Here is a 22611-nt window from a genome sequence, read left to right on the forward strand (position 1 = left end):
CCCACCCAGATTTCAATTTCAGACAATGAATAAGTTTTTAGTGTATCACAAATATTGCATGGGACATACTTATCTTATGCTAAAAAGTGACGCCCTTTGTCATTGCACCTCACAGATGACCAGGCTCAGAGAAGGGATGGGACAGGGCTGAGCCAAACTTGCTCACCTAGGGTTCCAGAGTGGTGTGCACAGATCTGAGCACCTGCCCACTCTGTCCCCTAGCCGGGTAGCACTGGCCTGCCTGGCTTGCTTTCTCCGAGCCTCAGCATTCCAATCTGTAGAATGGGATGTGTGTGGCCATCAAAGCTCACCTCTCAAGGGGTGGTCTTGAGTACAGTGCTGCTGGTCTCCCTGGCAGGGGAGCTGTGGGGAGTATGGGAACCACAGCCCCTGCCCAGGACCTGCTGGCTGGGACCGGCATCGAAGGACAGGGCCTCCGTGACTGGGGCGTGCACTGACGTTCGAGGGGCATCCTGTGCACAGCCACCTGCAGGGGCGCTAAGGCTGCCTGACCTCATGGCCCGTCCCAGCACAGAAACGTTCGCATGCGTCACTTCACCCCGCTCATGGAGGAGACCCCGGGAGGAAGCTGAGACAAGTGAGGGGCCTTCCTTGAAGCCAGGCTAGGCCAGCACACCGAGGGCGCCACAAAGGCAGCTCCCGGAGCTCATCTGACCCGCCGACGTGCCCACTCCCAGCTTGGCCGTGGGGATTGTGGGTGGGCTCATGGGCGAACAGACACCGAGCTGCTGTCCCGAGAGGCTGTCTGCCCAGTGCTGCCTGGCCCCCTCCCCAAGTGGAGGAGCACTGCTTCGTCTTCCAGATACACATGGCTGTGATCCACACTGGGGGACAGCCACAAGACAGGACACCCTGACGCTCCCTCCCCAGGAGGGCGGGGGGGGCAGCATTTGGCAGGAGCGCCTCCCTGCACGTAATCCACCCACTTGCCCGCCACTGCCCCGGAGAGCAAAGTGCCTGGAGCAGTGAGCTCCCGAGTCACGGCTGCCCAGCAGAGCGGGAGCTCGCTGCAGTCGGACACACACCTGAGTGCTTTGTGCTCCGGGTCCAGAGGTTTCCAGGAACACAGTGTTCTCCCACCCGTTATCACCACGACCGCAGGGCTATCTGATCAGGGTCCTGCTCTGTTTGACAACCATCTGCCCGAGTCTTTATCTTTGAATTTTTCACACGCCACTGTGTTATCTCCTAAATAAGTCAATTTTTTGGCCTTCTCCTATTTTGGTGACAACCACTTTCGATTCGTCTTCAGATGTGCCGGACCCCCTCCCACCTGGAGTATTTGTACATGCTGGTCCCCGTCCGCGCCGCCTACAGGCTCCCCACACCCCCCTTGCCCCCGCTCAGAGCTGGCATCTGGCCTGTGGAGCCTCAGTTTGGGTGCATGCAAAGCCTGATTCCCAATCCCCTAAAGGCCCTCGCCTGCCTGGACAGCGGTGCCCACCCACGTGTGGGTGTGACTCTACCAGCAGGGGTGGGGGGAGGAGGTGGTCACCACCAGCCCTCCTACCCAGAGCCTTCCACTTCGAGCTTAGAGCAGGCTCACCCCACCCCTCCCAGGCCCAGGGTGTCCTTCACATGCAAGGCCTGTCCAGCTCTGGTTTGGACGTGAATCAGATGGACACGTCCAGTCCCTGGAGGCCTCAGTTTCCCCATATACAAATTAAGTAAATGGACACAACAGAGCCTACCCCCAGGGTGAGTGGGGATTGAATGAGATGTCTGGGCCTCTGGACACCCTCCCTCTGTGGGGTCAGGGCACAGAGACACACCACACCCTCCACCGCCCCAGCCAGTTCAGACCCTACCAAGCGTCTGGGCCTGCTGTAGCTTGGGGAGGGGGACACAAGCACCGCCCAGCTCCCTAGGGCCTCAGATGGCACCTGCCCACGTTGGTGAGAGTGCAAGCCATGGTGGCTATGCCTCCGCAGGGGTGGACAGCGGGGCCGATACTGACGTCTGTGTCCCGCCCACCAGCCCTCACCTGTCCTGTGAGCCCAATGTGCCAAGGAACTTCTCCAGGCCTAGGAATGTGAGACACCCTTGTCTGGGGCTTGTTGAGGGTGATAGGTACAGGGCCCCAGCTCCATCACTAGGTGGGGACAAAGGCGCAGACCAGTCCCCTTGGACCCTAACTCTCCTGCATCTGGATCCAGGCTGGTTTTGGGACACAAGCCTACTGGCCGGGAGCACCTGGAGGTGGTGGGGTCAGAGGGACTAGAACCAGTAGGGAGAAGGCTGTCCTTGTGGCCAGGCCTCAGCTCCTCGCCTGCCTCAGAGAGCAGGTGGGACATTCCACTGGGAACTGAAGCCCAGCAGCCTGGTGGCTCCAGGCCTGCTGGAACCCCAGTGGCCCACTCGGGCTCACTAGCAGAGCCCCACTGGAGCAACCCCATCGCAAACCGCGGCTACCCAGAAATCCTCAAACAGAGCGGGAGCAGGCAATGTCAAGCCCTCACCCACCCCAAGTGCTACCACATCCGAACGGCAAGCAGAGGCACAGCCTCCTCCCTGCCTGATGTCCTCCCCCAACCAGCCCGGCCTCATGACACTCATAAGCAGGTGACAGTAATACTAGATTCCGCACCCTCGACACCCCTGCTTTCCAACAGCAGCGGAAACCAGGACCTGTTGGGACCCACTGGCTCAGTGGGAAGCACCCAGTAGCAAGTGCACACATCCCACCACCAAGCCCGCACTTACAGGATGCACAAGCGTGCCTACAGAGAGCGGGGGGGAGCTCAGGAGACGGTCCCCCCGGCTTGGGGGCGGAGGCTGAAGTTACAACACGCCCAGATTTGGAAGTGGAGGTACAGGGCTCATAGCTGGGAAGGCCCATCTTCTCTGAGCTGCAGGGGAGGGAGACCAGTCAGTCTGGCCGGCAGTGGGCTGGGTCAGAGACCCAGATGAGCGGCTGCAGTGCCTCACAGCTGACCTCTGCTGGCCAGGTGGCCGCCACACACAGCAGGCAGAGTCAGGCACCACCTCCCGGAAGCAGTTTAATTTCCAAGGTTTCCAGGGAAAAGCATCCTTCCTACTTGCAGGGAGCAAGAGTCAGGACAGCTGCAATCTACCGTCAAGGAGCACAAGGCCAGCCTGGCAGCACCGCGGGCCTGCTCCAGAATCCAGTCCAGCGAGAGTGGGAAACCAGCACCCGCACCCTGCTCGGTGCTCAGCTCTGGAAGGGGCCCCGGCAGACAGCGAGGCTGTGCAGACGACCTCAGGAAGGCACAGCCGTGGGTCTGCGTCTCTCTTTCCTGTGCCGGAAGCTGCGCAGGGGATTCTGGGTCTTGGCCTTCTGCAAGGCAAAGCCGCAGGTTATCTGGGGGCACCGGACGTCTGTCTGCCCAGACTCAGAGAGGTGAGAGGTGTGGCTCCTTGGCAAGGCCCTGCAGGCCACGAGCCAAGGACAGCAGCTGCCGGTCACTGTCTGTGGCCCGCTAAATACCCACCTTCCTCCTCCCACCACCTGGAGTAGAGGCCGGGCAGCAAGGACAGAAAAGCAGACCGTCCTGTGTTCCTGAAGCTGCCCGGAGGTGGGCCAGGGAGAGTGGCCCCCATGACTTTGCCCCTCAACCCAAGAATTTCAGGCCAGGTCTTGGGGCCATTGTCCCCCCTCCGAAAGGCAAGGTGCGTGTGCACCCTGATGACAACGGACGAGGGAGGAGGGGAGCCCTGCGGCATGGCCAAGGCTCTGAAGCACGTACCTTGATCTTCTTGGAGGCCAGCTTCTTCCGCTTCTTGTGAGGGTGGACGAGGCCGCGCAGAGCAGGGGGAACTAGAAGACACACAAACTCAGCAGCGGCCACTCGCCCTCCCAGCCCACACGGCCCGGCCGCCTGCCCACTTGCCCTCTAGCTGGCGCCCACCAGCAGCCCCCATGCTGACCCAGTGCCTGGCACAGCAGTCCCACATCCCGAGTGCCCGGGGCCGCAAGAATGGCCTCCCCTGGGGCGAGGCCGCAGAAACTTGTGCTAAGTCACTCCCCTGCTGTGTTTAAGTCAGCCACAGTAAGCGTGTGGCAAGAAAAAAAAAGAAAAATACACGTTTTTAAGGAAAAAAAATACTGCTAAAATACAAGAGTCTCTGTGTAACTTCTCCATACGTGGCCCATAATCACAAATTCATCCCACGTCGGGGGGCCTCTCCCCCCCACAGCCTTGCGACCCCCATCAGGCCACACTGTCACTGCTGCCACCTGTGGCACGACCCTTGGCCTCTCGTCTCACCTCCACTTGACCTCGACAGGGCCTGGGTTCCTGACAGGCCTCCATACCCCACCACTGCCCTCTCCCAACTCACCCTGACCCCCGACGCCCCCTGGCCTCACACTCCTGCCAGAGACTTTGCTCCTATGGGACAAAGAAGGGGTTCCCCGGTCCCCACAGGGCCAATAGGCCTGTTCTCTCCCAGAAAACAGACTCCAGCTGCCCCGCCCCAGCTCTGCCTGGTGACTGGCCCCCTGTCCTCCGTCAGGGACGGCACCGCCTCCTGCCTGTGACCCCCTCCACACCCCCATGGCTGCTTGGCCAGTTACCAGCTCCTTCCCCCGGGCAGGCGCTACAGCAGGACCACCCGGCCTCCATGCCAGCTCTGCCCGCACCCGGGGCAAGGGGGTCTCCGCACTGCCTGCTTCCCAGGTCCCCAGCAGAGGGGGGAGTTCCTGTCTCCACAGATCCAGGCGCAGCGTGCCCACGTATTTAAGCAGACGTGTCTGTGCGTGTGCTTGTGCGCATGTCGGCTGCCCCGCCTCCGAGGTCCCGTGTCAGCCCAGCGCACACGGCGGTCCCGTCCGCTCACCCAGGTAGTCAGGGACGTGGCCCAGGTGAGGCTTCACCACGGCAGGATGCAAGGGCAGGTCATGCCGCAGCAGCTGGAGGTCCCGGGGGTTGTCTTCAAAGTACGTCTGCGGGGGGACAGGCACACAGCAGGGTCAGTCTGCCTTCCATGGCTCCGTGGGGGCCTTCGGGCAGGTGCGCTGTGCCCTCCCAGAGGCACCACGTCTGCAGGGACACTGTCCCTCCCGAGGCAGCCGTGTCCCACACGCTCTCCCATGCAGGGCCCCCCACGGGCCCCCCCCACATGCATGCCTTGGCCTAACAGGTCCCCAGGTAACCCTCCCCACGGCAATGTGTCCCAAGGACAAACTCCGCAGCAATGATTCTGCATCCCCCGCGGACACTGAGCGTCACCTTGAGCCTCTCTGAATGCAGAAGCTCCTCCTTGATCTCCTTCAGCCTGGCCTCTCGAATGGCCTGTTTGGTCACCGAGCGCATGGCGTCCTGGGCATAGACACCAAAGGTCAGGATGGGGGAGCGGGGCGCTGCCCTGTCCTCCCCTGTGCCTTGATACTCAGCGGCAGGGGTCTGACTTGGGGGACTACCCCCCCCCGCCATGAGCTCCCACTCACCCGGCAGCGATAGCGGAAGCCCTCGATCTCCTCCATGCGGAACTGGTAGGGAAGCAGGACAGGGGCCCCGTTCTCTGTGGAGAGCACGGCAGTGAGGGTCCCCTGAAAGTTCAGGGCAGGTCTACTGGAAGCCACCTGCTCAAAGCCCCCCCCAGCCCCTCCCTGGGGCGAAGCAGCCCGGCACTCGCCTTCCCTGTGAGCAGCACGTACGGTGAAACGCGTGAGTCTTGCGGACAGCCCACGACAGCTGCTCCAGCACGCAGTGGCTGGGACGGCCTGTTGCCCCCTGGTTGCCTGGCACAGCAGCCTCAGAACCTGCCCAGCTACCCTCTCTCCTCCCCCAGGGCCACTCTGGCCATGAGGGCACCAAGATGACAGCCGAGGGCAGCACAGAGCGCCAGCACCTGCAGTCGGAACCCCTCCTGGACAGGAACGGCCGTGCACCAGGACGCTCGACATTCACGACAAGCCAGCATCTCAGCGCAGAACAGCCCTCACGCTCCCGCCAAGCAGCGCCTGGGCCCCTCTTCTACATGAGCCCACAGTGTCTTTCTCAGACCCCCGACACAGGCAGGACCGAGGCCCCTCTAGGGAGCCTCCTGGCTGGTGGGCAGCCCCACCCACGCCTCCTCTGCCAGCCACTGCTCACAGCCTGGAACAGTGCCAGCTACACTGCCACAGCGTCGCCTCTGGAAGGCCCAGCAGGTGCCCAGACCTGGGCCTGGTAACCTGGGAGTCAGGGAAGGAGCCCCCCACACCCCCTGACGAGCTCCCTCTCCCAGGGTCCTCTCCTGAGACACCACCAGCCCCATCTCCGTCCCCGCAAACCTCCTCCCCTCCCTTGGCCCTTCTGCCCCTTGAGTCTGGACTTAGGCTTGCTCATCTGTGGGGGGCCCTGCCTGGCACTCAGGGCGGGATGAGGATGGAACAGGAAGGAAACACCTGGCAGAGATGAGCGGGAGGTGCTGCCATCACCACTGCTGGGCCTGAGGTGCCGTAGGAGGAGAGCACGGGGTTCTCACCTCCTCTGAGAAGCTCCTCAATCGTGTGCAGGTGGGACTGCTCAGTGGGGAGCACGAAGGTCAAAACCATGCCCGGGTTGTTGGCGCGCGCTGTCCTGCAAGAACAGACAGTCCAGCCTGAATCTCTGGCCCAAGGCCCGCGGTCCCAGTGCCTGCCCACCACCCCCAGCTCTCCCACCTGCCAGCTCGATGGATGTAGGCCTCAGGGGTGGGTGGCAGGTCAAAGTTGAGCACAGCAGACACGTGGTGGAAGTCTATGCCCCGGGCCACACCTGCCTCTGGATCAGAGGCCCTGTGGGGACACGTCCCAACATTAGACTGACCCCCTGCCGCCCCCAGGCCGGCAATCTCAAGCCATTTAAACAGCAAAATCTCTCAGTAAAGCCTTCCACGAAATCAGAAACCTCTAATAGATTGAAAACCCTAAAATTAAAACTATTTCAGAAACTGGGGTAGAGGGGGTGGCCAAACCCTCACCCTGACCTCGGTGCTAGGGGAAGGACAGAATTCACCACACCACAGGACAATCTGAGAACCACCCCTGGCCAGACAGCCTGTTGGGCAGAGACTGGGGCTCCCGATCCCTTCGGAAACCTCCTCCTCACGGGTCATAGCTACACGCCCAGCATAGGCTGCATGTCTCCCCTTGCAGGACAACCCCCAACAACCCACTACGTTTGGCCCTTCCTGCTGCCCCGGAGCATGTGCAAGTGCACCCTTCACTCTTCCCCAGTCCCTGGCAGCCGAGCGAGGCCCCGCCAGCAGCCAGGCTGCAACACCGGACTCCCTGCTCTGGGCCTCTGGTTTCACCACCTTCTGAAAGGCTGAGAAACAGTCTCCCTGCAGGGCACCGGGGAAGGGAGACACCAGCACTCACCTGTCCCCCTTGGATCCTCGGCCCCGACGCTTGCCCTTAACCGGGGCCCCCAGGACTTCGGCGTCAGTCGCTATGACGCAGTCGTAGAAGCCCTGGTTGAACTGTGAGATGATGTGGCACCTACAGGCCAAGAAGGAGGGAGGCTCAGCGGCCAGTGCCATTCAGAGGCCTCCTCCCACCCCCGACATCATCATGACCACCGTCCCCACTCTTCCCTCTTCTCTAGCTCTGCTCCTATGTAACCTTCGTGCCTCAGCTCCTCAGCTGAAGACGAAGCGACAGCAGAAACCTCAGAGCCGTGACACAGAAAGTCAGCGAGAATCGGTCGAGCCCACAGCCTGGCCTCCACTTGCCGCTGAAGACACAGGAGCACCCCACCCCCGCCGCCCCTTCCCTGTCTCAGCCGAGGGGTCAGGCTGGGTGCACCTGGAGCATAGCGGGAGCTCTCCGTTGAGCACGCAGGTGGGGATGCTGAACTGCTCCAGGAAGAGACGCAGCCGGTAACTCCTGTCCAGAGTGTTGACAAAGAGCAGGGACTTGCCGCGGACCAACGACAGCTTGAGCAGGGCATACAGCAGCAGGAACTTATCTTCCTCTGTCTGGCAGACCACCTGGAACTGCCGCAGCTGGTCTGGCCCCGGCAGCTGGGACTCCTGCAGCTTGAGAGTCACCTGAAGGAAAAGAGCCCCATGGTCAGGAAAGAGGAGAAGACGGAAGAGCAAACCAGGGCACCCCGCGTCTCCTCCCACTGGGTAACATGACAAGTCAACGCATCCTAGCCGTGCACTATGCTGACCACGTAGAGTTACAATGCGCTGGGGGCACAAGACAAAGAGAAACACACGGTAAGTGACCGCAGTGAGGAGAGCAGCCCTACAGCAGCAAGCTCTCAGGAAACCCAAGTTCATGTACGCAAGAGCTTTGGCCGTGCTGCTCAAAGCAGCCTTTCTGACTCTCAGGGGTCCCTGCTCCGGCCTTTAGATGAAGCATGTTTGAACCACCCCCAGCAGACACCCGCAATAACGTAGCAACTGCAGACTGGTGGATGGGGGGCTACTGATGACTATCAGCCTCTAGTGCCTCAGAACCAGGTGGGCTATGTGTCAGGGCCCCAGATGCTTCCGTAGCGCCCTTACTGGATTATGGAGTACCAGCTCCTTGAGTGCTTGCACGTCCTCGTTAAAGGTAGCTGACATCAAAAAAGCCTGGTAAATCCGGGGCAGGTGACTAGAACAAAACAGAGCCCGTCAGCCTCCAGCTCCAGGCCCCAGTGTCACAGCCACACACCCCCTTCCTTACCAGAGCAGACTCTTGAGTTCTTCCTCAAAGCCAAAGGAGAAGAGAAGGTCGGCCTCATCCAGCACCAGCAGCTCCAGGGAGTCTCGCAGGACCAAACTGTCCTGCTGTAAATGGTTCAAGACACGCGATGGGGTCCCCACAACCATGTCAGGCTTCTCCATCAGCACGGCTCTGCAGGTGGGCAACACCTCCATGTCAGGGAGTATGCAGCAACTCATACCTCACCCGTACCAGCCCTGTTTGCTGCACACAAACCCAGCAAACCCAATCCCGTATCCCTGTGCGCGTTTGCTCCTCTACGACCCTGTGGCTCTCACCCACCGCTGAGAAGCTGAGTCCTCTGCAGCTGAGACATCAGCTACCCGGATGTCTCGAGCACAGTAAGCAGCCAGCTGCTGGATCATGGACCGGGCCTGCCGCGCCAGCTCCTTGGTGGGCACCAGGACGAGCCCTCTTACAGCTTGCTCTACCGCAGGGCCTGTCTGCAAGAGCACGAATGACAGACTTCAGCCAGCCAGCCCGGGTCCTCAGGGCCACCTGAGGCCCCAGGCAATCTGAGGCAACACTGGCGCCTTCCACGCAACACTTAGCTGTGTTCTGACCAACCCCTCACTGACCACCACCCTTCCCAGAACAGAACGGAGAGTAGAACAGAGGGCTCTTTCCCCAGACACTGCCGCTCAAAGGACACAACTCAGCGGTTATACGGTAGTGAAAATACAAAAGTTAAAGCGCTGGACGTTCACGTTAATTCTACAAGCAGGACCGGGAGACGAGCCCAATTTTTACAGCAGGAAAAAGAAAAAGAGATGCGTTCGAAATGACGCAAAGAAAGACGACAGCAACGCCTGGACCGGGACCAGAAGACCCGAACTCCAGCCCGGAGCGCTAAGCACAGCCGCATTCCCGGCCGGCCTTCGGGATGCGAGGCCGGCGGGAGCCCTGGTCCCCCCACCCCGCCGCCGCGACCCACCGCCTTCCTGTGAAGCAGCAGTTGCAGCGCGGGAATGGCATACGCGGCCGTCTTCCCCGAGCCCGTGCGGGCCCGAGCCAGCAAGTCCTTCCCTTCCAGGGCCAGCGGGATGGCCTTTTCCTGGATCAGCGTGGGTCGCGACCAGCCCAGGTCGGCGATGGCCTAGGAGACAGACGCACTGTTCACCGCGCTGCCCCGCCCCCAGCCACGTCGGCCCGGCCGCTCAGCCCTCCTTGGTACCTGCAGGAGCCGGGGGTCGAGACCCATGTGCTCGAAACCCAACGCCTCCGGGTCCGCCATGCCGCGGCTCTGCGGGGACAGCGCACACACACTACAAGAAAGACGCAACGGCGCGTAGGACGCCACCACCAATCAGCTTCGCGGGCACCGCCCCCTCCCGGAAGTGCTGGAGCCTGGGCTTCCGGCGTCCCGGTTGGGCTCTGTGGCTGCGGCGGTGCTCGGGGCGTCCGGCGGTGGTGCTGTCGCTGGCCGCCTCAGCCGCTTGTCCACAGGGGATGCTCACGGCTACCCCTTCAGTCAGCGCTTTCTTTAGCAGCCTCGCCGTAGGAGCTGCGCCGGCACCTGCGGTGACCTCCGTACTTGGGGTTCGCGACGGGGGCGACCGTAGGGGTGCCAGCACGGGATCCAGGGGCACGGGCGGGCGTAGCACGAGAGTGGAAGGTGGGCTGGCCTATGGCTGCCCATCAGTTACCCGGACAGCTTAGCGAACAATAGGGACTTTCGGTCCCTAGCTGGGTCGATTCTCTATCGCTGCCATAACCAATCACCATAAACACAGTGGCATAAAACAGCCCAGCTACTGCGCCGTGGTTCCGCGGCTGTCTCGCAGGGTCTCACTGGGCCGAAATCAGAACGTTGGCAAGACTGCACTCCCTTCTGGAGACTAGAGGGTTGGTTCTTTCCTTGCCTTTCCCTTTGCCTAGTGGCCCACTTCCTTCCTCCACCGAGCCAGCGAAAGAGGCTGGAGTCCTCACATCTCACCAGGGCAACTTTTTGCCTCCACTCTTAATAAATCTTGTGATGGCCCTGCACTCACCCACATAATCCGAAATTATCTATTTTAAAGTCAATCATAGCAATCTTCATTCCCTTTTGCCCAGAGCTGGAGACCAGGCCTCGCCCCCACCCCCCACTACACCCCGTGTTTTGTGGTAAGGATGTCATACAGTCTAAGAAAGCAAGAATTGCAGAATGGAATCAGGGTGGTATTGGGAGGAATATCAGAATTCCCTGAATGTAGCCAAACTGCTTTCTAAAAACTTCTTTAGACCATGAAGTATCTGTGAATGTCACACAGCAGCATGGAAATCCTCCCCACAGCCGCCACCCACTGACCCATCCTCCATCCACCGACATTCTACCTGCCCCATCAGTGGGACAAATGCCTGCCCTGGCTCTTAGCGGTGGTTGCCTGCCCTTCTGCAGCCCAGCAAAACAGCCACAGTAGCAGAGATGTGTTCCCTTCCTGACCTGTCCCATAGTCCCCAGGAACCTCAAGCCAGAGGCCCACATGGCTCACCAGTTCCAGGACCATCTCATTTTCCCTGGGTTCATTCTAATGTAAGAAAACAAAACCATCCTAAATACTCAAACTTTAGAAGTCAATTATGGTATTTCACCTCACTGGACTGTTACACAACCAACCAGAATTAGAAATATGAGAAACACTTAGTTTTAAAAATACTCATGAAGATATTAAATGACAAAGCCCAGAAAACAAACTTGCATGTATTTTTAGAACTAAAAATAGATACATATACAGAACAGTATAGGACATAAAAAGAGAAAGATTTCGCTCTGTAGATCAAATAAGCAACGTATATTAAATAAATATGTATAATAAATAAAACCATGAAGTAAAAAGCCAAGAGCAGGCAAGTTTGATACAGCAGAAGGGCAATGTACTAAGATGCCTCAGCATACTTCGAGGGGCTGATAAACGGGTACTTCCATCTCCTCACGATTCTCTGCTGGTGGGCCTACATGTCTGACCTCTGTGAGTGACCAAGCAACCACCCCAACGGTTCCTGCACCCACGGATGCTCATCAGGCCAAACTCTGGCAGCATGATCCCCCCCAACCCCGGCGCCCACCCACTGCAGGTCAGCACGGCAGCCAGCAGGGCCAGGGGCCTTTTCCACTTCCCTCTGTGCCTCCCCTGTGCCCACAAGCTCTTAGTTCATCGCAAACACAGCTACTACAACACATTTTATTTCACTGGAAAAATCTGTTTGAAGAACCAAATGTGGTTCCTGTGAAGAAAACATTTAGCACAGCTTAAATAAAAGTCAAGAGAAGAGGGAGGGGAGGAGGGCCCTGCCTGTGCTAGCTCCGCCACTACCTCACTCTGGGGCCCCGAGGGTTGGAAATCCCAGGTGTCCCAGGGAAGTCCCTGCTCAGCCCTCCCAGAAGGCCTTGAGAGCACCTGTGGTGTCTGAGAGCTGCTGGGGCCCTTTGCAAAAATGCACGGATACACAGAATGCAGACGAGGCCGCACTGGTGTTTTCACCTAGTCACACACAGGCAGGAACACTTCAACTAGGAAGTAAAATATATATAATTTATCAAAAAATAGTTCTAATATATAGAAAAACATTTCAATCCTCTGAGGCCTCTGCCCCTTATTTACATTCACAAAGCCACTGAGCAAACCCAGGACTAACGAGGGAACAGTGAGGCAGAGCCTCCCTGGTGGGGCATTTCAGCCGCCTACTGCCTAAGTAGACGGAGAGAGAAAAGTTAAAGGAACAGCAGAGACTTTTTTCACTTGCTCTTTTTGTGACAGGATGGAGGGAAATCACTGAAGGTGAAACAAGCAAGGCTTCATCCCAGGTCAGTTTCGACTCTAAACAAACCCCAAAACAGACCTTTGAAAACTCGGACCAATGTCCTGGGTCCTTGAGAACCAGTGTGAGTGAGGGGCTGATGTGAGTGCTTTGTTGCCAAGGAACCAATGTGGCTTATATTTTTTTTCATTTTTTTCCCTCAAAATCCAGGTGGATAAGGTATTGGGTGGGGAAAGTACCAAATAATTGAGGTGACGGGGAGGGATCATATGGAGAGGATACTACACCAGCTTCTTGGCCTCAAAGAAGCTTTTGAGGTGACGCATCTGCCAGATTCCAGTGAGGATGAGGATGACCGTCTGAGCAATTGACCACCACAGGACTCTCTGGTTGGTGCTTTCGCTGGTAAGACGGAAGCGCTCTTCGCGATACTGCGTGGGACAATGGGCCAGGATTAAAGGTGCAGGGAAAAAGGGTCCCAGTTGTTGGGAGGCCCCTCCCTCCTGCACGTAATTCAACTTCAGGACCAAATGCCTTCTGAGACACTGCCTCGGATTCCACTGGGAGTGTCCCAGGAGAGTGCTGTGCTGCCCCTCCACAAGCATCTCTGCTAGGTCGGGAGCTGTGCTCACTTCACTTCAGGCTACAAAGCTTGGAAACAGCCATGTAGACGGACACTCTCCACCCCGTTCTCTGAACAGCTGAGCTCCCAAGCGGGAAAGGCCCTAGACAGAAACTTCCAGTGGGCACAGCGGGCACAAAGGTCAACTGCCACGTCCGAGTACACTCATAGGCATGCTTACCCTCTGGTAATCCTGCTCCTTCTGGATCTGTTCCACCTGATCAAGCAGCTGGCGAGCTCGGAGCTGGAGCTCTGTCAGTTTGTCCTTGGCAGCAATCTCAGGGTAGTTGTTGGCATGCTCCCCAACCTGGATGTCCAGGTGCACACGCTAGAAAGACATGGGGGTAGAGCCCCAAAGTCCTAAAGTCAGAAACCCTCTGACTCACTGTTCCAGGCTGGGAAACCTACTCTCGTCCTCGACTGTGGGACAGAAATGCAACACCTGTGTCTCTGATTGTGACAGTGTCCCGAAGTGTCACAAATGACAGTGGCTATTAAGTCAAAACTCAGCGGAATCAGGGGAAAGATTCCGAGCTGTGGCCAAAGAGACAATCCTCTTACCAATCTGCCACCAGCAAAGAGAGCCATCCTGGTGGAGTTCGAGTGCAGGCAGATCTGATGGTCACCAGGCGTGTGGGAGGTGAAGGTGAAGCGGCCCTCAGAGCCGTACTGCCGGGACAGCACCACCTGCAACGGAACACAGCGTGACAACCCCCACCTGAACGCTGCCCTGTCCTCTGAACCCTGCACGGCCCAGGGAGCTCCCGAGAAGCGGAGGCTTCAGAGCGCCCATGCCACGGCCCGAGAACGACCAGCGGTGGCCCTACCTTGCCTTCAGGGTCCTTCACCTCCACATGCATGCCCAGGCCGGGGGTCGAGGGCAGAAAGACCTCCTTCTGCTTGTCCCACATCTGGGTGCGGTATTTCCCTGCGGAGCAGACAGAGCCGTCACGACCCGCCTGCTCCGGCCGGCTCCCACACTCCGCGGGGCGCCGTGGCCGCGTCTGGGGGACACGCAGGGCCCTGTCCTCCCTCGCCCCGCCTGACCGATGACCATGGTCTCGTCGGGGATCTCCTCGATGAAGCAGCGCTTCTCGGTCTCGCCGATGTGGAAGTAGAGTCCCCGAGCGCCGCCTGCGCACAGCGCGAGCAGCAGCAGCACCGATAGTCCCATCGCCCGCCGCCACCCGCCCCGACACCTGCCAACGCGCGCCCTTGGCCCGTCGCGCATGCGCGCGCCTGCGCCCCAATCCAGGCGACGGAGCAGCGCCGAGCGCAGAGCGCGCATGCGCTATGACTCCCGCCCTGCGTCCGTCTCGCTCCGCCGGTCTTCCAAGCCAGGCAGCCTGGCCGAGAGGAGAGTGCGCATGCGGGGGACGCCCGGACCTCCTTTCCGCTTGCGGGAGACGATACCTTCTCCGACGTCTACTTACGCGCTTCCTCCGCCCTGCGCGCATGCGCAATCCTGCGCCCCGCTTCCCGGAGACACTGCGCGGCCGAGCTCGGACTGCGCATGTGCCGGTTAGTTCGCAACCTGCTCCTCAGCGGGCTGGACGTGGTGGTGGTCTCGCACTGGAGACGGGGCGTGGGGACGAGGGGTGTCAGGCGGGGGACGGGGACTGGGGTCCCGCGCAGGGGAAGGAGCGTAGGGGCGTGGGGTCCAGTGCGGGGTACAGGGCAAGGAGATGAGGGGTCCCGTGCAGGGGAAGGGTAGTGGGGTCCCGCGCGGGGGAAGGAGCGTGGGGGCCGGCGGGGGGGAGAGTCTCGCGAGGGGGAAGGGGCGTAGGGGCGGGGAATGGGAGGTGGGGACAAGAGGTCCAGTACTGGGGAAGGAGCTTGGGGAGGAGGAGTCCCGCATGGAAGGCGGGGTGGAGGCTGCCCGAGCTGGTGGCTCTGTGTGGTGGACTAGGGAATGGTGACCGCCAGGCGTGACCTGTGACCCCGCGGTTGTGCTTGGGTTTCCTGACCCTTGCGTGGGAGGCACTCTGGGTGCGGGGCGGGGGACGCCACGGAGTGTGCTGACCCCGGGAAGGAGATGCAGTGGGCGTGGCACGGGAACTAATGGGAAAAGGATCCTTTGGTCAAGTTTTTACTAGACTCCGCAGGGTGAGGCATGGCGTGGCGTGGGCCTCCCTTTGTTCCCGCGGTTTCCTGCCAACTTGTCAGATTGGACTGCTCTTTGATTCCTAGGTGATGGCCTAGGACCTGGGGGCCCCTGGGAGTTGCACTTGGGGTTCATCCCACCTCTGCTGAGAGTCATCCTTGTAGAGAAACCCTGTAGCAGCGCTCTGGGTGCTCTAGGCATGGTGTTGTGTATGCTGCTGTTTATCCTTAAGTGCTGGTTCTGAGCCAACCCAAATATCCTGGGGATCAAAGAAAGTCATTTGAAAGGCAAGCTTCCCCAGCAGCAGTTCTGTGTAAGGACCCAAAGCCTCTGTTTAAAGCTCTCTTCTTCAGAAGCTGGAAATTGGGGTTTGCATGAAACCCCCTGATTTTTAAATATGGGCCTTTAGCTCACTTCTAATGCAATGGACAATAACTCTGGCCACCTTCCAGTCTGATCTCAGTTCCAATCTGGGGGACAGGCTTGGGTTAACTGACTCAACCTGTGTGTTTTTGCAGCTCCTCCCCTCACTTCATTGAACAAAATGGTGCAAAAGGAGACTGAAAATCTGGGCTAAGAAAACGGAGGGAGAGTATGAGGAAAAGAGACTGAGTAGGGTCACATGTTGTGTTTGCCTCTCCTAGTCACAGCCCCTTCTCTGGGACAGAGGAAGATGAACACCAAGTCAGAACGTTGTTACTGGGCATAGAATCACAGCAGAGCATGGTTGAAAACTTTGTTTTTAATTTTTTTAAAGAGAATTTCCAAACACACATAAAGAGGGAATAGTTACAATGAACTTTGATATACTCATCACCCGCCTTCAACAAAAATCAGGTTTTGCCTGCCTTGTTTCTTTTGGCGTGTTTTCCCTGAAGTATATTAAAGTGTATTTTTTCTGGATGTACGTCATTTCACCTATATGTACTTGAGTGTGTGTTTCTAGCAGACAAGGACTTTTAAAATACCATTATCACATCCAGCAAAATTAAACAATTCTTTAATGTCATCTAATACTTAGCATATGTTCAGTTTCCCCTCATTGTCTCAAAAAAACACTTTAGATTGCTTAATCAGGGTCCAAACAAGGTAAAGTTACTGCATTCAGGGACACAGCTCCTAAATCTCTTTGTTGTTGATGATGATGGTGCTATTTCTTACTGAAGCACCTTGATCTCTGGACCAGCAGAATCCTCCACATTCTGGATTGGGTGGGTTGTATCTTAACACATCATTTCACATGTGTCTCTGTCACTGCTGTATCCTGTAAACCATTAGATCCACAGCCAGGGAGGATTGGCAGTAAATCTAAATGTGCCTCCATACATTACAATCATTATCCCTTTTTAATGTTCAAATCATCTCATAAGACTTCCAAATTCTCTGTGCCCTTTTAACACAATTCCAGTAGTCTTCAGTGGCTTCCTTGCTTTCCATTTTGTACATCGCCTGCCCTACGCACAAAATCTGTTTAGGGCCACCTGGGTGGCTCAGTAGGTTGGGTGTGTGCTTTTGGCTCAGGTCATGATCCCGGAGGCCTGGGATCAGGCCTCGATTCAGGCTCCCTGCTCAGTGGGAAGTCTGCTTCTCTTTCTGCCCCTCCCCATGCTCATGCTTGCTCTCAGAGCTCTAATAAATAAATCTTTTAAATCTGCTGTTTATCCAAGGAATCTTGATTCACTCTAGTGAGAAATGGTATTTCTATTTCTAATTTTGTATTTTTTTTCTTCAAGAGGACCCTAAAATGTATTCTAATTGATGGGTAATCTTAAAGAGATTGCATTACCCACAGTAGAAAACCTATGTTAGGTAATCTAAATCCCCAGGCCTGAAAACTTTTCCCCTCAAAGGTGGTGGGCAATTTCTTCCAACATTTACCTAAGCCAGCTGCCCCTTCATTCAACCAATATTATGAGCAGCTACTGTGCCGCTGTTCTAAACCCTGGGGAAAAAACGGTGAACAAAACACAAAAATCCTTGTCCTCATGGGTTTATTTTGATTATCGCCCTTCGATACATACTCTATAGCATGCCAGAGGGAGACAGGTGTCAAGGAGAAAAATGAAGCAGGGAAGAGGTTAAGGAATGTAATGGGTTGAATGGTGCCCCCACCCCAAAGACATATCATCGATATTGAAATCCCTGAAACCTGTGAATGTGACCTGACTTGGAGTCTTTCCAAATGTAATTAAGGATCTGATGCGATAATCCTGAATTATCCACGTGGGCCCTAAATCCAGTGACCAGTGTCTTTATAAGCGATGCAGAGACACCCACACACCTATAGGATGACTGCTACAAAAACCAAATAGAAAATAAGGATTGGGGCGCCTGGGTGGCTCAATCGTTAAGCATCTGCCTTCGGCTCAGGGCGTGATCCCAGCGTTCTGGGATCAAGCCCCACATCAGGCTCCTCCGCTGGGAGCCTGCTTCTTCCTCTCCCACTCCCTCTGCCTGTGTTCCCTCCCTCTCTGGCTGTCTCTCTCTCTCAAATATATAAATAAAATCTTTAAAAAAAAAAAAAAGAAAATAAGTATTGGTGAGGATGTGGAGAAATCAGAACCTTGTGAACTGTGGATGCAACCACTATGGAAAAATAACATGGAGGTACCTCAAGAAATTAAAACCAGAACTACCATATCACCAAACAATCCCACTGCTGGGTAGATCTCTAAAAGTACTGAAGACAGGACCTTGAAAAGACACTTGCATGCCCATGCTCACAGAAGTACTATTCACAACGGCCAAGAGTGGAAGCAACCCAAATGTCCATCAATGGATGAACAGACAAGAGACCAAAAGTGGTACATACACACGACTGAACATCATTCAGCCTTGAAGGAAATCCTGTAGTGTGCCACAGCACGGATGGACCCTGAGGACAGTAAGCTAAGTGAAATAAGCCTGTCACAAAAGACAAATACTGCATGATTCCACTTATAAGAAAGGTATCTAAGGTAGTCAAACTAGTAGAGACAGAGAGTAGAATGGTGCTAGGGGAGGATGGGGAGTTGTCTAATGGATACAGAGTTTCAGATTTCTAAGATGAAAAAGTTCTGGAGATCTGTTCCATAAGGTAAATGTCACTGAACTGTAAACTTAGAAAAGACAGAAATGCACAGATAAAAGGACTCAGCCATGTGATCACAGAGGTAGACACTGGAGGGAATGCAGTGACAAGCCAAGGAATGCCTGGAGCCACCAGAAACTGGGAGATAAGCAAGAAAATCTCTCCTAGAGTCTCTGGAGGGAGCACAACTCAGCTGACATCTTGATTTTGGACTTCTCCTCTCTAGAATTGTAAGAGGATAAATTTCTGTTGCTTTAATCCCCATGTTTGTGGTAATTTGTTATGGAGACCAGTATAGGAAGTGTCTGGTTAGAGGCGGGGTCAGGTACCGTGGAGTGGCCAAAGAAGGCTCACAGTGAAGATGCTGTGCAAAAGAGGTAAGGGGGGCGGGGGGGGGGGGGGGGTCATGTGGCTACCTGAGGAAAGAGCAAGAGTCCCAAGGCTGGCATGAGTTGGAGAAGGTCAAGGAGGCCAGTGTATCAGAAGGCACAGGCATGGGAGGGAAGTAGGAGGAAATGAGGTATAACTGGGGGTGGGAGAATTGGGTGGGCCTGTTAGACCACTTTAAGGACCTTGGCAAATGAGTGAGAACCCTTTAAGGGATTCTGAGTGAAGAGTAACTTGATTTGACTCCGATTTTAAAATTCTGGTCCTGTCCAGGCAGCAGATAATCACTGTAAAATAATAGGATCATCAATGGATCAAAGGATCAAAATGCTGTTGTAAGTAATGTTTAATCTAAATCAGGTCTTTTGGGGGCACCTGGGTTGGTTCAGCATCTGCCTTCGGCTCAGATCATGATCCCGGGGTCCTGGGATCAAGCACCGCATTGAGCTCCCTGCTCAGCAGGGAGCCTGCTTCTCCCTCTCTCTCTTCCTATTGCTTCCCCTGCTTGTGCCCTCTCTCTCTCACTCTCTGTCAAATAAATAGATAAACTCTTTTAAAAATCAATCAGGTCTTTTGTCCCATCTTGCAGTTCACAGGAAATTCAAAAGTTCAAGGATGCCATGAGGAAACAACAAGGCAAATCCAGAATATGGAGCAACTGGCTTCTTCCAAATACTGAAGTCAAGAAGAGAAACAGAAGAGGGGAAAATGTACTTAAAAACTGAGCTGAAAAGGACTAGAGGTGTGCAATAGTACACAAGGTCTGTGACCACCCCTGGGCCTTGGTATGCTAGAATTGATGCAGGAACCAAAGGCAGATGAAAAATTATTAAATTTCCTTACTACCTACAGCCCACTGACAAGTCCTTGAAACAGGCAGAGTGACCTTCGTCTGGGGACTCAACTGTCTCGATGTTGACAATTCGCTAAGGGCAAAGGCAATCTTAGGTCCAACCCCCAGGATCCTGTAAGTCTACTTTAACATATAAAAATTCCTTTGGAAACTTCCTTTATCTCTAAACCCAAGATACTGTTGGTAATCAGCCCACTGATATACATCTGAAGGGTCTCATGACTAGGTTTTATTAGATGGTAATAAATTACCTTTTCACAAAAATAGCTAGCCCCTCAAGGCCCTGGAAACCTTGCTTCGAAATTCCTTAGAGACTCATGCTATCCCTAACCCCCTCCCAGCTGGAAAGTATATAATGGGCCACTTCTCCTGACCCCATTGCAGCTCCTTCTGCCCACGGTTCCTCTCCCCCTACTTTAATAAAATCACCTTTTTGCACCAAAGACGTCCCAAGAATTCTTTCTTGGCCATTGGCTTTGAACCCTAACATTCTTTCCTACATCAGAATGGCTGCAAAGACCCACACCAAGCACCCCTCCCACCGCCTAGTCTGCACGCTGCTCCTCCTGTGAAGAGGTGACGTGTGTCCCAACCCCCACCCCACGCCCTGCCACAGGAACCTGACCTGGCCCTGTGGCTTGCTCTGCCCAACTCAGTGTAGTGCAGGGCTGCACGGCCCCCACTTTCCCTCTGTGGGAACCTGGCAGACATGAGGCTCAGGGTGTCCCAAGCAGCCAGCAGTCACTGGAAGGAAGCAGTTGGATCCTCCCATCCCAGAGGGGCTGCCCTGGCCAATACCACAGGGAACAAAAATGAGCTACCCCCCCAGGACCATGCTATGCAATTATGCAACTGGCAAAAAATGAGGACGCTCTCTATGAACTGATACAGGGAGATATCCAGCATGCATTTGCTAAGTTAAGAAAGTGAGTGTGCAGTAAGCTTCTAATGTCAGCGGTTACTCACATTAACGCAGGTACTTGGCAGTATGGTTGTACTGGCTGAAATACAGAAATACTTCTTTCCTGGCTGCTACATGGCCACACCCCACGCTCCTGGATTCCCTCCACCTCTACTGTCTACCCCACCTGATTGCCCCGTGATCCAGTGAATACAGAGCTGCCCCGGGCAGGAATGGGGTCTGGCAGGCCAGTAGATACTGAAGTGGATGGTACCAGAGGAGTGAGGGAGACATTGCAAACTAGACCTTTTAATATCTTACTGATTGAGCTATGTGAATATGGCACCTATTTAATAACATAAAATTCAAAACCTGAAGCAGTTCTTCCACTATTATCTGTTTTCTGGATTCCAGTGGCTGTCAATTGCTAGCTTATTGGTTTGTCCTAGAATGTCAGCTCCGTGACAACACAGATCCTACCCGTCTCCAGAACCTCTTATCTCCAGAACTTCAGGCCAAACTAGTATAAATTTTTTTGAATGAAGGCAAAATGTACAGATGATGAAAAAGCACACTGAGCAAAAGCCATGGAATGCAGCGAAGGCAGTGTGCAGAGGAAAACGTACAGCTGCAAATGTCTACATTAAAGCAAAAGAAAGATAGCAAATCAATAACCTAACTTTAGAGAAACTAAAAAAGAGAAAAGAAGAGCAAACTACCCCCAAAGATAGAGGAACAACAATGAAGATTCAAATAGAGATAAATTAAACAGAGACTAGAAGAATAATAGTCCATGGAAGCAAAAGTTGGTTCTTGGAAAAGATCAACAACACTGATAAATGTTTAGTTAGGTTGACAAAGAAAAAAAGAGAGAAGACAAAAATCACTAATACCAGAGATGGGAAATAGAGACATGACCACTGACTTGACAGAAATAAAAAGGATAAAAGTGTACTCTGACCTTCTCACCAACAAGTACAGTAACTTAGATGAAATCCCTAGAACACACCAAAAGTCTCAGGCCCAGATGCTTTACTGTTGAATTCTACAAATATTTAAAGATTTATCACCATTCCTACTTAAACTCTCCTGACAAACTAAGGAGGAGGGAACACTTCCCAATTCATTCTGTGAGGCTAGCATCACACTGATACTAGAGCCAGACAAAAGTATCCCAATAAAAGAAAATTAGAACAATTTCACTTATGAATATAGATGAAAAAAAAAAAAAAAACCTCAACAAAATACTAGCAAATCCAAGAGCACATTAAGAGGACTGTACATCATGACCAGGTGTGATTAGTCCCATGCAGGCAATGGTGGTTCAACATAAGAAAATCAATGGGATAAATCACATTAATAAAATGGAAGGGAGAAAAACACATGATTACCTCAACTGATGCAGAAAAGGCACTTAACAAAATCAAACACCCTTTCACCACCAAAAACACTCAGAAAACTAGAAATAGAAGGGAACTTTCTCAACATGATAAAGGGCATCTACAAAAATCACACAGCAAACATCATACTCAGTGGTGAGAGGCTGAAGCTTTTCCCCTAAGATCAGGAACAAGACAAGGAGGCCCATGTCCACCACTGCCATTCAAGATTGGCCCAGATGTTCTGGCTAGGATCAATTAAATAAGAAACAGAAGGCATCCAGGGGCGCCTGGGTGGCACAGCGGTTAAGCGTCTGCCTTCGGCTCAGGGCGTGATCCCGGCGTTATGGGATCGAGCCCCACGTCAGGCTCCTCTGCTATGAGCCTGCTTCTTCCTCTCCCACTCCCCCTGCTTGTGTTCCCTCTCTCGCTGGCTGTCTCTATCTCTGTCGAATAAAAAATAAAATCTTTAAAAAAAAAAAAAAAAAAAGAAACAGAAGGCATCCAAACTGGAAAGGAAGAAAAACTATAGTCACAGATGACACGATCCTATATATGGAAAAAAACCCCAAAGAATCCAAGAGAAAGCTGCCAGACCTCATAAATGAATTCAGTGGGGGCATCTGGGTGGCTCAGCTGGTTAAGCGTCTGCCTTCTGCTCAGGTCACACCTTCAGCCCCACATGACTGAGCCCCAACATCAGGCTCCCTGCAGCCTGCTTCTCCCTCTCCCTCTGCTTGCTGCTCCACCTGCTTGTGCTCTCCCTCTGTCAAAAAAATAAATAAAATCTTAAAAAAAAAAATGAATTCAGTGAAGTTGCAGGGCCCAATATCGGCACACAAAAATCAATATACCAGGAATGAACAATCAGGAAAAGAAATTAAGG

The 22611-nt window shown here is 54.6% G+C and overlaps 2 protein-coding genes and 1 long non-coding RNA gene across 3 annotated transcripts; 1 reads left to right on the forward strand and 2 right to left on the reverse strand.

Annotated features, from left to right (window-relative positions):
* Window positions 1-3002: 3002 nt before the first annotated feature.
* Window positions 3003-9998, reverse strand: DDX56 (DEAD-box helicase 56). The gene is made up of 14 exons (XM_002924028.4): window positions 9843-9998; window positions 9603-9764; window positions 8951-9111; window positions 8630-8800; window positions 8467-8557; window positions 7757-8001; window positions 7331-7450; window positions 6632-6745; window positions 6454-6548; window positions 5432-5505; window positions 5214-5303; window positions 4822-4927; window positions 3729-3799; window positions 3003-3319 (listed from the first exon to the last, which is right to left on the reverse strand). The coding sequence occupies exons 1-14, from the start codon at window positions 9900-9902 to the stop codon at window positions 3242-3244; spliced, it is 1638 nt and encodes a 545-aa protein (XP_002924074.1). The 5' UTR covers window positions 9903-9998; the 3' UTR covers window positions 3003-3241.
* Window positions 9999-11818: 1820 nt separating this feature from the next.
* TMED4 (transmembrane p24 trafficking protein 4) lies at window positions 11819-14264 on the reverse strand. The gene is made up of 5 exons (XM_019804645.2): window positions 14079-14264; window positions 13859-13959; window positions 13593-13718; window positions 13213-13359; window positions 11819-12840 (listed from the first exon to the last, which is right to left on the reverse strand). Exons 1-5 carry the CDS (start codon window positions 14260-14262, stop codon window positions 12691-12693), a joined length of 708 nt encoding a protein of 235 aa, XP_019660204.2. The 5' UTR covers window positions 14263-14264; the 3' UTR covers window positions 11819-12690.
* Window positions 14265-14322: 58 nt separating this feature from the next.
* Window positions 14323-19758, forward strand: LOC109490352. Its single transcript, XR_002143682.2, has 3 exons — window positions 14323-14552; window positions 18866-18927; window positions 19182-19758. It is a non-coding gene; the product is annotated as an uncharacterized LOC109490352 (long non-coding RNA).
* The last annotated feature ends 2853 nt before the right edge of the window (window positions 19759-22611 follow it).

Source organism: Ailuropoda melanoleuca, chromosome 1, assembly GCF_002007445.2.
Source record: "Ailuropoda melanoleuca isolate Jingjing chromosome 1, ASM200744v2, whole genome shotgun sequence".
NCBI classification, from domain to species: Eukaryota; Metazoa; Chordata; class Mammalia; order Carnivora; family Ursidae; genus Ailuropoda; species Ailuropoda melanoleuca.